Genomic DNA, 13376 nt, shown 5'->3' with positions numbered 1-13376 from the left:
GACTGTGTAAGGCCTGCCTTTGTCTTCTATCTGAATACATGAGGCCCAACAACAGTAAGGACATTAATAACGTGAAAAATTACTATTACAATTTGAAAAAAAAATGTCACAACTTCTTAAACTACTTCAAAGAGTTCTCATAAAAAAATCCTCCACGTGCAGCAATGACAGCTTTGCAGATCCTTGGCATTCTAGCTGTTAGTTTGTCCAGATACTCAGACGACATTTCACCCCACACTTCCTGTAGCACTTGTCATAGATGTGGCTGTCTTGTCAGGCACTTCTCACGCACCTTACAGTCTAGCTGATCCCACAAAAGCTCAATGGGGTTAAGATCCATAACACTCTTTTCCAATTATCTGTTGTCCAATGTCTGTGTTTCTTTGCCCACTCTTACCTTTTCATTTTGTTTTTCTATTTCAAAAGTGGCTTTTTCTTTGCAATTCTTCCCATAAGGCCTGCACCGCTGAGACTTGTCTTTACCTTTCCTGTTTACATGAAACTGGTGTTGAGCGGGTAGAATTCAGAAGCTGTCAGCTGAGGACATGTGAGGTGTCTATTTCTCAAACTAGAGGCTCTGAAGTACTTATCTTCTTGTTTAGTTGTACATCTGGCCTTCCGCATCTCTTTCTGTCCTTGTTAGAGCCAGTTGTCCTTTGTCTTTGAAGACTGTAGTGTACACCTTTGTGTTGGGCCTCATGTATTCAGATAGAAGACAAAGGCAGGCCTAACACAGTCGTAAAAACCTAACTCAAGCCCCCACATTCCAAGTCGTAAATTATACTGATAAAAATTGTGCCAAAATCAAACAAAGGGAGTCCAAAACAGACTATAAATCCCATGAAGCCTTGCTCACTAAAGGATCGAACTCTCAACTCCTATTGGATGAGTCACACAACAGAACGCACCTCAAACCATGACATCATCAGGAGTTGAAATACCTCTGAAATGCTTTCGGGATTTGCTTCCAGCGACTTTGTTCACCGAGTATAGACGTAGTTTCATCTCTGCTCTCAGGTGCAACCTCGTGGCACAAGGAAGTAACGTCTGACTTGAAACTGTGGCCATACAATCTCCATCTCGCTGGACGAGTTGAGATTACTCTGTGTTCAACCGAACACTCTAACGGATCCGAAGGAGACTGCCAAGCAATTCGCATCTTCATCCGTTTACCTACAGAAGTGAAGACATTAAAGATTTCTCTTCCATCTTCAATCAAGTCGACATTTCTGAGTTCTCCGCCAGCCCGCCGAGAATCAACAGCTGTACCGCCCACCGACAGAGCGAGGAAACAGCCTCTCGTCATCACCCGAGCCTCAAGGAACCGGGTCAGAGTTAAAGGACGGAGGAAAATACATTCTACCTGTGTCCTCATGCGATTCAAGTAAGAGGTTTACGTCTTGGCAGAGATAGAATATTATAGTGTGTTATTCTTGTGTTTCAAGGTTTTTTTGCTTGTACAGTTTACGGACCGCCATGTCCGCTCATTATTAATACTCAGGGTATTAATTATCACGAATATGTTTTGCTGTATTGTGGTCCAACCAAATTGGACTGTTGTGCAATTTCGCCATCGCGGGTGAGACAGCAACTGAGTTCATCCATTAAAGAGTCAAAGAACGCGGGACTGTTTACGAGCTGTCCACCGCGTCTCTGAGTGATGAACTAACAGCTGCTATCTCTCCCACGATCGCGAAATCGGCTTTATGGCTGTCATCTCTCTCTCTCTTGTACTAACCACACACCCACACCCACACCTACACACACACACACACCTTATGTGTTTTATTTCCATATCTAATCATATCACTGTTTAGTTTGTAGTTGTAAGTCGGAAGTTTATTGACTGCATTGTATTAATTATTAACTGATATTACTGCATAAATAAACTTTGTTTATATTACAAAGAGAAGTATTTTGCTTTGTTTTGCATACACCTGTGTCATGCTGACGGGATGTCAGTGCTCGGATTCAAACCTTCATTCATTGTTTTTTTTTCCTGAAAATCGATATTCTTCGGATGTCGATTTTCCTAAGGAAACAATCTAACATTGAGACTGTTTTACTATCTGTTTATTAGTCCCTGATTTCAGGGTGGTGCCCCGTCAATGTTAGTCCTTGTTAATATTCTATTGATTTTTGATAATTGATAATTATCTTTGATAATTATTAATTATTGCTAATAACCAAACTTGCTCCTAAACGTAGCGCACTACATTTACTGGAGCCCCATATGAGGTTTTAATGAGTTAGATTCAATTGATTCATTTAAATATTAATTAATAACTACAGAAATAATTATTAATTATTTCTGATAGTAACACTGATCTAAACAACCAGTAAAGCCCTACATTTGTATGAAATCTACAGTTTTTGGCAGTTTCAAGTATTGTATAGCCTTCATTCCTCAAAACAATGATTGACTGATGAGTTTCTAGAGAAAGCGGTTTCTTTTTTGCCATTTTTGACCTAATATTGACCTTAAGACATGCCAGTCTATTGCATACTGTGGCAACTCAAAAACAAACACAAAGACAATGTTAAGCTTCATTTAATGAACCAAATAGCTTTCAGTTGTGTTTGATATAATGGCAAGTGATTTTCTAGTACCAAATTAGCAATTTATTTTTGATTACTCAAGGATAAGGTGCTGGAGTGATGGCTGCTGGAAATGGGTGCATGATAAAAAATGACTTTTTTTCAAATAGTGATGGTGTTGTTTTTTACATCAGTAATGTCCTGACTATACTTTGTGATCAGTTGAATGCCACTTTGGTGAATTAAAGTACCAATTTCCTTCCAAAACGGCAAAATCTGTACATTATTCCAAACTTTTGGCTGCCAGTGTAAATAAATACATGCTTGAATAAACAAATAAACAAACAAACAAATAAAAAAATATTCAATAAAAAGGAGAGATGAAGAAACCAAAAATACGAAATGCTTACAACCTTGTATATTTACATTTAGTTATTTAGTAGACGCATTTATCCAAAGCGATTTACAAATGAGACACAAGCAATCAATTTGTCATACAAAGTTTAACAACATCTGTAGTATAAGACTGCCAAGTTCTCACAGTGGCTGGAGTAATAAAGATGCTAGCACTGAAGAAAGAGACAGACAAGAATTTATTTGTATTTTATTGTACAGTATGTAAGCCTCATCATTGGCCAAGATCACAATAAAAATCAGCTTTTAAATAAAAATTTTATTTTTCTTGTAATATATTTTTTAGCTATTCACAATCAAAATAAGTCGTTTTTTTTTGTTTTGTTTTTTTCTGTTTTTTTGTTTTTTCATTGGTTATCTAATTATTAGCTCTTAGTATTTTTTTCTGTACAAATATATTTTACTGTGGTGAATAATATTTGGATCTATTGCATACAAATACAACAAAACATACACGTCCCATATGTCTTTTAGAGAAGCAGTACAAGGAAGCTCTTGTGTGCAGTATATGTAATTTTACAATTCAAGAGTCATGCTGTTTGGCAGTAATTCAATGCTATGCTACAGTATGTAGCCTACATATTAAGGCAAATAAATAATGTTGTTTTGATCCTTCAAGTATTTAAGCATTTCTCCCACCTTATTATTTTATATTATTTATTTTAATATGGCACATATAAGTTTAGTATAGCTGAATTACATGTATCTGCTGCTTTAAAAAGTCATATGACTTTCTAGCAAGTACTGGATATAGAAATATAATAAGTGCGTAGAATGGTAATTTATACGATGTATAAATGGGCGGGGCTTAAGTTGTCTCTGATGGGACCGTTACTATGGGTCTAAATAATAATTATTCTGTTTTAACTCTTCACTGTGTGTTTTCAATGTAATGTCTATTTAAGTTTCTCAGTATCATTATGGTGTAAATTATTGACCAGACTGCCGATAAAACAACATACAGACGCCGCTGTCACGTGAAACAAGCTACTTTTCTCAGCGCTGATGAGGACGGACCAATCACAGTCGTTTGGAGTTACTGGATATTTTATTTCGAACAATAATTTACTATTTGACTGAACCATTTTAATTTTACTCCTGAAGTTAATCATTTAATTTAAAATTCATTATTGGACACATATCTTAAATAACAAAAAATGGTCCTAAGATTTAAACGCGTCTCTTCCTGGGCCACCGAGCGCCCCCTGCAGGAAGATACCGCTTCCAGTGGGTCACATGATCGCTGCCAGGTGACGTCACGGAGCGAAACGCCATTAGACTGATGATCGCAGAGATCCGTCAGGAGTGAATCAGGTTTTAATAGAGGGTAGGCGCATAAAGTGCGTGTGAAGCGCACATCAGCGATTCTTTGGTGTATTGCGTTCATAAGCGAGTCTCTATGGCTGCTGTGATCGGTTAGAGGCTTGGATCAGGCGTTGTATTTCTGTCGGAGTTTTAGAGTTTGAGCATGGCGGCGGCTGGAGGGAAGACGTACTCGTTCAAGGTGGTGTTGCTGGGGGAGGGATGCGTCGGAAAAACATCGTTGGTGCTGCGATACTGCGAGAACAAATTCAACGACAAGCACATAACTACTCTACAGGTCAGTGTTTACACATGCCACTTATTTTATTTACACATCTGTTGTGTTCTAATCTATATTATGAGGTTTGATCAAACTTTGTGGCTCTTATTGATGATATAAACTATTTGTTATCATGTTTAGCTGTTATTTTGCGCTCAATTTATAAATTCAGTCCGTATTCACCAAAGCAATAGATTATGGGCGTATATATAATGCTATACAATGGGATATATATAGAGACTATAGGTCTTCTCTACAAATAAGATATTGTATGGCAAGCCCTTATAGCTTTTTATTAATTTGCAGGATATGAATGGTTTATATCAACAATTCAATTTTCACTAGTTAATATTCTAATTCTTGATATCAAAAATGGGATTTCAACTAGTAAATGCCCTCATTTTTTATATCTATAATTGAATTTTCACTATCGCAAGCCGTTTTGGCTTTTAAAGCTTTTGTTTTTAAATGCTTTTTACGAGTCACAATTATAATTTGACTAGAAAGAAAGAACATTAAAAATATCTGTTCATGTTTTGCCTAGTCGAAATTCCATTTAAGAGCTCTGCAGTGACGTCACAGATTTCGTCACTTGTCACGTCACACGTCCACAAAGATGATTAGAGGAGATCTGTAATTCAGTTTTGACTTGTCTTAATTATATTTTCAGATATCTAAATTGCCCTTACCCCTGGTCAATCTGCTGTGTTGTGACGTGCAAGGATTCTTCATTACGTAGTGCTATCGAAACTGTTAAAGTAACTAGCTGCTAACAGAAAGATTAAGTCGATGCTTGACAACTTAATAAACAATAGCTTGAGGCATTTAAATATGTTAAAAGGTCTCCAGTTAACTGTGTGTAGCAAAGTGATTGTTATATGTTGCAGCACGGACCAATTTAGGTGTAAATGATTAATAAAGACAGACAACCACAAAGGGGTCTTTTGCATTTATTATTATGCAATCTATACAAATGTGAAATTAGGCAAATAAATTGATGATGTAGTGGTTTAATGCTTCAGAATCAAGGCACCCATGTTTTTTTTTTTTTTAATTCATTAAAATCTTTAAACAGTTATCAATTGAAAAGAGAGAAGCCTCAGTCAACAATTTAAATAATTGATCATAACTGCTAATAAGTGGCTGTGAATTTCCTAGTTACTATAACTTCTGAATTCTGAATTAATACATAGCTTATATTAATTAATGGTACTAACAATTCAATACATTTATTTAATTAGTATGTTAAACATGCTTGTGTATTATTTGCTGTTATAGCCCTGAGAGAAGTACTGCTGTGTTGCACTTATGAGACATGGATCAATAAATAATTACATGCCCACTGTAGACATGCAACCATTGAGCTAGTGTAGGGGTCCCTTCTGATTTTATTTGAGTTTATTTGGGAATGATGGCTTATACAAATCATTGTTACAAGTACACCATCCTTATTGTTGGATTTGTATTTATTTATTAATTGCAAAATTCTGTTTAAAATAAATCAAACATGCAAGACTAACATTAAAAGATAAATTCTTTATCAGAAAAAATGGCGGATTGCAAAACATTTCCAAGGTAGGATTTTTTTGTTGTTGTTGTTGTTTGTTTTTTAAAGGTGGGGCATAGCAGAGAGGCAATTTATTTTTTTAAGAATGTTGATTTAAGACATCTTTTTTTAAACTCTTCCCAGTCAGATTAATAATTGCAGATATCTCCAATTAAAGATCTTCCTGGTCTGTAATCAATTTGAGATATTCATAAATACATTAAAGATATCTTTAAATGAAAATTGACTAGTAATAATTCAAATTAAAGATATCTCCTATTAAATATTGACTAGTCATAAATCCAGTTCAACTATATTTTGCCTAGTCATACCTTAGTTTCAGATATCAAAACATGTAATTAGGATATCTTTGAAGATGCAGAATTTTAGATATCTGTAATTGAATTTAGACTAGTCAAAACCATATTAAAGACATATTTAATAATAATAATAATTATTATTGTCATCATTAGTATTTGTTTACAATTTATAACAATATTTAAGTTGAATGGGTTCCAAATTTTTTTTCAAGTTAACACATTTAGTTATCTAATGTTAGGGGCAGTGGTGGCTCAGCGGTTAAGGCTCAGACCCCAGCTTAGCTGGGATATGTGAAAAAAAGAATTTCACTGTATATATATATATATATGCAAAAACGTATAATGTGTGACAAAATAAAGGCTTACCAAATGAAACTTTTTTTGTAAGGTGTTACCCTTACAATACTGCCATTGGCTTCTAAATAGGGTTGGACGATACAACGAATATCTACGATATAATTGTGATGATTTTGCTAACGATGTAAAATTCAACAATATCGTGAATATCCAGATGATTTTAATGAACCTTTTATTTGGCCGTTAAGTTTCATAGAATGCATCAGTACACTAATTTCAAGATCCTTCAGGGCTGTATAATTAATAAAAATAACATCAAAATGGAGAAATGGTCATATGTGATTATTTAACTGCCAAAGGCTGCGATTAAAGACAGATAAACACGGTCTGTGTGCGTTTCAGAATGAACCGACGACGCGCTGATCTGTGTGCACTCGTGGGGGCGGCGGGCTCATGGGCTAGTGTTTGTCACGCAGTTCACCTGCATTTGAAGTACTGCGGGTTCAAGCATTCGTGCAATTCCAAACATTAGTAACCGCTATTATGTTATTTTACAAATCTACATACAGTGCGGAACAGTAAAGGAAAGTTTGACAGCGGTTCACAAGATGCGAAATTCAGAAAGTCAAACAAACATTGCACTTCCTGTTTCATAATAAAAGCTCCTGATGAAGGTGAAATAAACATGACTGCACTTGTAGTGTCAAAATAAAACCCCAGTGTAGAGTGAAGTAAATAAGACAGAAATATATTAATTTATCTTTAACACATCTTATTATCCTGAAAATAATAATAATTCAGTATTATATTAATAAACTTGACTGGGTTCCACAGTAATCATTTAGTACTATGCAATATTCAACTGGTTTCCAAAAAATAAGTGAAGTAGTTTTGCACACCTTGTTCATTCACAAAGAAAAATGTTTTAGTAAAAATATATGAAGGTAAATAAGATTTTTATTAAGCTTCCATATATGATTGTATGGTAAATATAACTATAAATGTGCAAATCAGTGAAAATGATTACATTTTATGCTCCCTTGTGTTAATTTATTGAAAAACTGGGGGAAACATGCCTTCATAATTTTTAAACAGATTTTTATTTATTGCCTTTGAAATATTAATTCTACTTGGCTACAATGGCTGTTTAGATGAAATAATGGTTCCTGTGATTAAAAAAAACAAAAAAAAAACATGCTTTTTCAGACAAAAAGTGCTAATTTTACTCTGAACAAAAGGAAAAGCACAAAATTTACTAATTTCATTAACCAGAGGTTACATCACAAGTACACACGCAATTAGTTGAAGGGAATCAAGAAATAATATTTACAAGAAAAAGAGAGAACCGCTCATACTTTGGCTGGAGCTTTAGCCTCAATAAACCATCTGAAACCAAACATAAACACCAAGAAAATGAAGCTTGCTTAAAATGAATAATAGTTCAATGGGACGGAAACGATGCAACATTTATTACATCTAATATTTATCCTTGGACCTGTCCATGTTGTCATTATTTCTGTGAGAGAAACTTCACTGTGGGAACGTGTGGCCATGGAACTTTTGTCACCCTCAGACATGTGTGGCGTTCACTGATACGCTTTTTTAGACCAATTGGCAAAGCTGTTGTTTATTTAAAAAAATAATGTTTATTTTTGCAATAAAGCACAAAAGTCTGGTCTCTGGAAGTAAAAAAACATTCATTTTTTCAACTGGGAAATAGATTTTTAATGCTAACTTCTAGACCTTTAAAGACAGACCTACCTTGTGAGCTCCAAGGTTGTTAATCGATGGTATATGTTTCGATTAAAGCCATCAGTCCATGTTATTTCAAGTTCATTTAAAAAAAGTTTTTGTTTAATAATGGCATTTCTGAACTACACTACCCATGATGCTGAATAGAACAATTATATACACTTATTCTACTATATATATATATATATATATATATATATATATATATATATATATATATATATTCTGCTTATATATTTTGTATATGTCTGAATGTTTTACAATCCATTTAAAATGTATTTAACTTATAGGTAACGTCTTTTGATTAATATGACTTTTCCAAATATGGTCAAATGCTCTTATTTCTAGAAATGTATCTTGAATAAAGCCCACATTAAATATTATGACTGCTCATTAGTTTTTAATCAACATTGTTCAGTGTAGAATGAAGAATGTCAGTTTACTATAATAGTTAATCCATGTTACAATGTTACAGACTATGAAAGATATGAGCTGCTGTGGGCTCGTGTGAAACTCATGCGAAACTCGTTATATATTTGTAATGTGGACATTTATCAGGAATCTGCTGTCATGATTGAATGGATTATGGATAATTAAAGCCTATTTATTTAATATAACCTATGTCACAATAGGTTTGCTCATAATTCTCATTAACCCTATGATAATTGTGATATTAATAATTAGGAGGCAGTTTTGTGCTTGTTTTTAATAGCAAGTGTGTTTTATATTGATGATCGGCTGTATTCATTTTAAGAGGTATGCTCTTGTGCATGTGAAATAAAACCAATTATTCATGTGTTTTTCTTTGTAGGCATCATTCCTCACAAAGAAGCTCAACATCACAGGGAAGAGAGTAAATCTGGCTATATGGGTGAGTCACACATTGTTGTTTGTTTTAAGAGGTTATTCTTCAATTAAAGATAAATAAGAGTCTGTCTTTTGAAAAACGGGCACTAATCTGTTGTCTTTGAGGAAAACGAACAGCTTGGCATGTGTAGTTTTGTTTCTTATAGTTTGTGGAGTGCCAGTGAGATGGTCTAAAGCATTTATATACCACATAACACAGTCACCCAAACTGAACATTTATTTTCTCTTAGTGTCAGATTTATGCATTACTTCCAAGCTTCTGAAAATATTATTTTGAATATTTTCATTGTTTATATATATATATATATATATATATATATATATATATATATATATATATATATATATATATATATATATATATATATATATATTATTTTTTTTGTTTTTGTTGTTGTTTTGAACATTTGAATCTACTGTCTACAATGGTTGACTGTTTGGTTGAAATGAGGGCTTCTTTGATAAAACACCCGTAGAGCCATTTCTGAGCAAATAAATAAATATGAAATAATAATGTCAAAAGGATTAAAAACATTGAGATGTAATTTATTAAGCCCTGAATATTTTTACTTTTCAGATACATTCGCGGTTATTCCATTCTTTGTCTTATTGCGATTAGTCAAAATAACTGTGATTATTGTGCATTTTAAATTCCAATCACAAATTGCAATCCAAATAAGAGAATTTTAAGTGAATATAGAAATGCCATGAACAGACTGTACCGTTTATAATTTGTGAAAGAAATTCAATTAGAATATGACATTATCAACAAATAATATTATAATAATACTAGTGCTGCCATTCGATAAAAAGAATCGCGATTAATAGCAAATTACATTTAGTTCCTTCTAAATGCCAAATGCAAAATTTTCCAAAAAAGCAATCCACAGTATAAAGATAGAAATGTACCAAAATGGCACCAATTCAAGTAACATTAAATGTTTCTCAACGTTTGAGTGGGAGGTTGACTAATTGAAAGAACTAGTCCCCAAAGGTTGAGTATTCATTGCAAATGGCATTAAATCTTTTAAACCCTCATCCTAGACTATTAATTGTGGCTATCCACTTTGCTACAGCAATTGTAAAGCCACATTCACATGATTAGCGCCGTTTTGAACTCCACATGAAAAGCGCTTGCAGAGAATGTCTTGTTTTGCTTTTAGTGCTGACACCCTGTCTACACCAGAAGCGAGCGGCGCAACTCGACAAAAGCAAATTACTCCCATTATAATCAATGAAACTGTCTACTCTGGGGTCAGTCGTTCGCATGCGAACAATAAGCGGCCATTTTGCATTGCACGTGCTGGTGCTACTCGTGCCAACCAGACAAATAAATGGTTTAGAAAGTTTGTTTCAACGTGTCCAGTGTAGACAGTCTCAAGCCATTGGCTTGAGAAATATTTTAAATACTTGTTAATATTTTAGTCTTTAAAATATTATCCATGTCATTCTACTCCTGTTTTGTTTATAAAGCCTTAAAGGAAGTCATATATTTTATTGATTCCATATTCAATATGAATAAATGATTTGTTAAGGTGTTTGTGTATTAAGTATACACATTACTAGTGTTACAGACGGTTAAAATGTTACCACTATTGTTTCTTTGACTGTACTGTAGATATTCATAACTATTTCATTATCATGATGCAGTTCAAACAGCTATTGTTGCAATTTACATCAGTTTACACACACACACATTCTGTTTGTGACAGGACACAGCTGGTCAGGAGCGTTTCCATGCACTTGGACCCATCTACTACAGAGACTCAAACGGAGCCATTCTGGTGTATGACGTCACAGATGAGGACTCGTTTCAGAAGGTGAACTTTAGCACTAATATACACCATGAAAGATGTCAATCAAATAATAAAATCTTCATAGCCGTGCCTCCAGATATACTCTTGAACCAAGAGTCACTGTTTTGTTTGGATGTTGATGTACAATATTATTCAGTGCCCAGTCAAAAGAAAAGCTATGAAACAACTAGGGATGTCAATTTTCAGACATTTTCAAAATATTCTTAGTTCAGTGTATTTTAATACATTTAGGTATGTTTACTGTTAATTAAAATAACTTTACAATACACTGTATATATTTGTGTTCATTATCACTTCACATTGTAGATCGTGGAATATTTCAGATTTTTGGACTTATATTTTATTTGAAATTAAGTGCAATTCTAACATTCTGTGTAAACACAGTACTTAACATACCGTTTGTAAGGTAATGGTGAGATTTCAGCTGAATGTACCTTCTTGCTTTCCCGACAATCACTGACGTATTTGTAGGTTGGAATGAAACAAATATACCAACCGTGCTCAGTGTTGGGGAAGCTACTTTGAAACTGTAGTTTGACAAGCTACAAGCTACTCCTAATGTAAAGTAAAGGTACAGTCAAGCTACCCTTTTGAAAAAGTAGTTAGCTACACTACAATCTACTTTCAGAAGTATCTAGCTACATTAAAGCTACTTAACGAGGCAGTATTTTTACAATGTTACTATAAAACCAATAATAATAACAAAATTTACACTAATAACATTTATTAATTAATACATGTATTCATTAAATGTATTTAATTAAATACATTAAATGTATTTAATACATTCAATGAATAGCAACATTCATGCATTTTATAATGGCCATAAAATAATAACCAGAAAAGATCATTAAAAATGACATTAAACACCATTTTAAAATATTTTTATTCTACAGGTATATTACACATTTTTCAGTCCTCCTGCCTAGGTGTACCCTACTTCCCTAAAGATCCCATTTTTATGACAAACTCTCCTTGGCCTGACATTTTGTCACACAATATTTAGTATGGATAATATATTAATAGAGATTCGGGTCTTGTTTCTGCTCTCACCTGTGTTCTTGTTCATTGTATTTTTGGACATTTTTTGCCATTGACACGCAAGTGCCAGCTTTACAGGTCACGTATAGAGATTGTGCTACAAATATCTGACGGACTAATTTGTAAAATTTCCATTATGGTCTATTTTCATCCGTCATATTAGTTTAAATATCCCTGTAAAGGCTATTTGATGTTCAATATAGTCAGCATTTTCAGTTAAAAGTGACTTTGCGTAGTAAGCGTGAGTCTGATAATATGTGTTCTATTTAATAATTTGCAGAGTTATGGAACATCATTTTAAAAGTGTACTTATGTTATTGGTGTTTCTTGCTGAGAGCGGCAGAGTACGTCTGGTGATCTCTTTCCCTCGCACACACACAGTGGCACAGTACAAAGAGAGAACGTGTAAATAGCCAGAATAATCACATAAGGACACATGTATGCGTGAAAACTGATGCGCAGTATCAAATACACAGAATTTATGGTAGTAATAGTAGAGATCACATCAATATGAAGACAAAGCCAAATCCTGGACATTTAGATGCAATTTTGAAATCCTGGCCGGACGTTTTTGTCCAGGGGGAAAAAAATGATGCATGATCACCCTATAATAATACATGCCATAATACATTTATTTTACCAGTTATTTTATTTATTTGACATGAAAATAATTATTGATTAAATGATATGAAATAGAGAAAATGTGTTTTCAAATAGTTATGCTTGATAGGAATTATTTTTCTCACTGCTCCCAATAAAGAACAGATAAAGATAAACTAAAACATTCAGAACCGAAAATAAATCCCTCAAAAATAGTAAAAAATAAATAAAATAAATATATATATATATATTAGTAAAGGTAAGTATGCTGTTGTGTTATCTAAAGAAAAATGATTTGTTTCACAGAAAAGAATGGTGTTCTTTTATCATTCTCAGATTTACCCACACCTGTACATCTTGTCAAAGTAAACAAACTGTGGTTGGTCACTTTACATAACCATCAGACAATCTCTTCTTATCCAAGTGAGCTGTAATAAGATGCCTTAAGATGGTGGTAATGCAATATTTTAGTTTGTGATCTGTCATACAAAAGAAGAAGAGAGAATCTGTCTGATTGTGAGCTGCCAGAAATACGCTGCTAGTTCATCAGACGTTTTGCTAGTAGAAGTTTGGATTCTACCCAATAAAGAAGGCTGTTAGTT

At 33.7% G+C, this 13376-nt stretch overlaps 1 protein-coding gene across 1 annotated transcript in view; it reads left to right on the top strand.

Annotated features, from left to right (window-relative positions):
• The first annotated feature begins 4206 nt into the window (after nt 1–4206).
• The window catches only part of LOC127437026 (ras-related protein Rab-21), a 33273-nt gene continuing 24103 nt past the window's right edge, over nt 4207–13376 (top strand). The window contains exons 1-3 of the mRNA XM_051691657.1: nt 4207–4552; nt 9261–9320; nt 11029–11136. Coding sequence (XP_051547617.1) covers nt 4421–4552; nt 9261–9320; nt 11029–11136 — 300 coding nt within the window. The 5' untranslated portion in view covers nt 4207–4420. The remainder of the gene's footprint in view (nt 4553–9260; nt 9321–11028; nt 11137–13376) is intronic.

This window comes from Myxocyprinus asiaticus, chromosome 47 (genome assembly GCF_019703515.2).
Source record: "Myxocyprinus asiaticus isolate MX2 ecotype Aquarium Trade chromosome 47, UBuf_Myxa_2, whole genome shotgun sequence".
In the NCBI taxonomy this organism is placed as follows: Eukaryota; Metazoa; Chordata; class Actinopteri; order Cypriniformes; family Catostomidae; genus Myxocyprinus; species Myxocyprinus asiaticus.
Note: the sequence above shows the minus strand (reverse complement) of the source record. Positions and strands in the feature narration are given on the sequence as shown.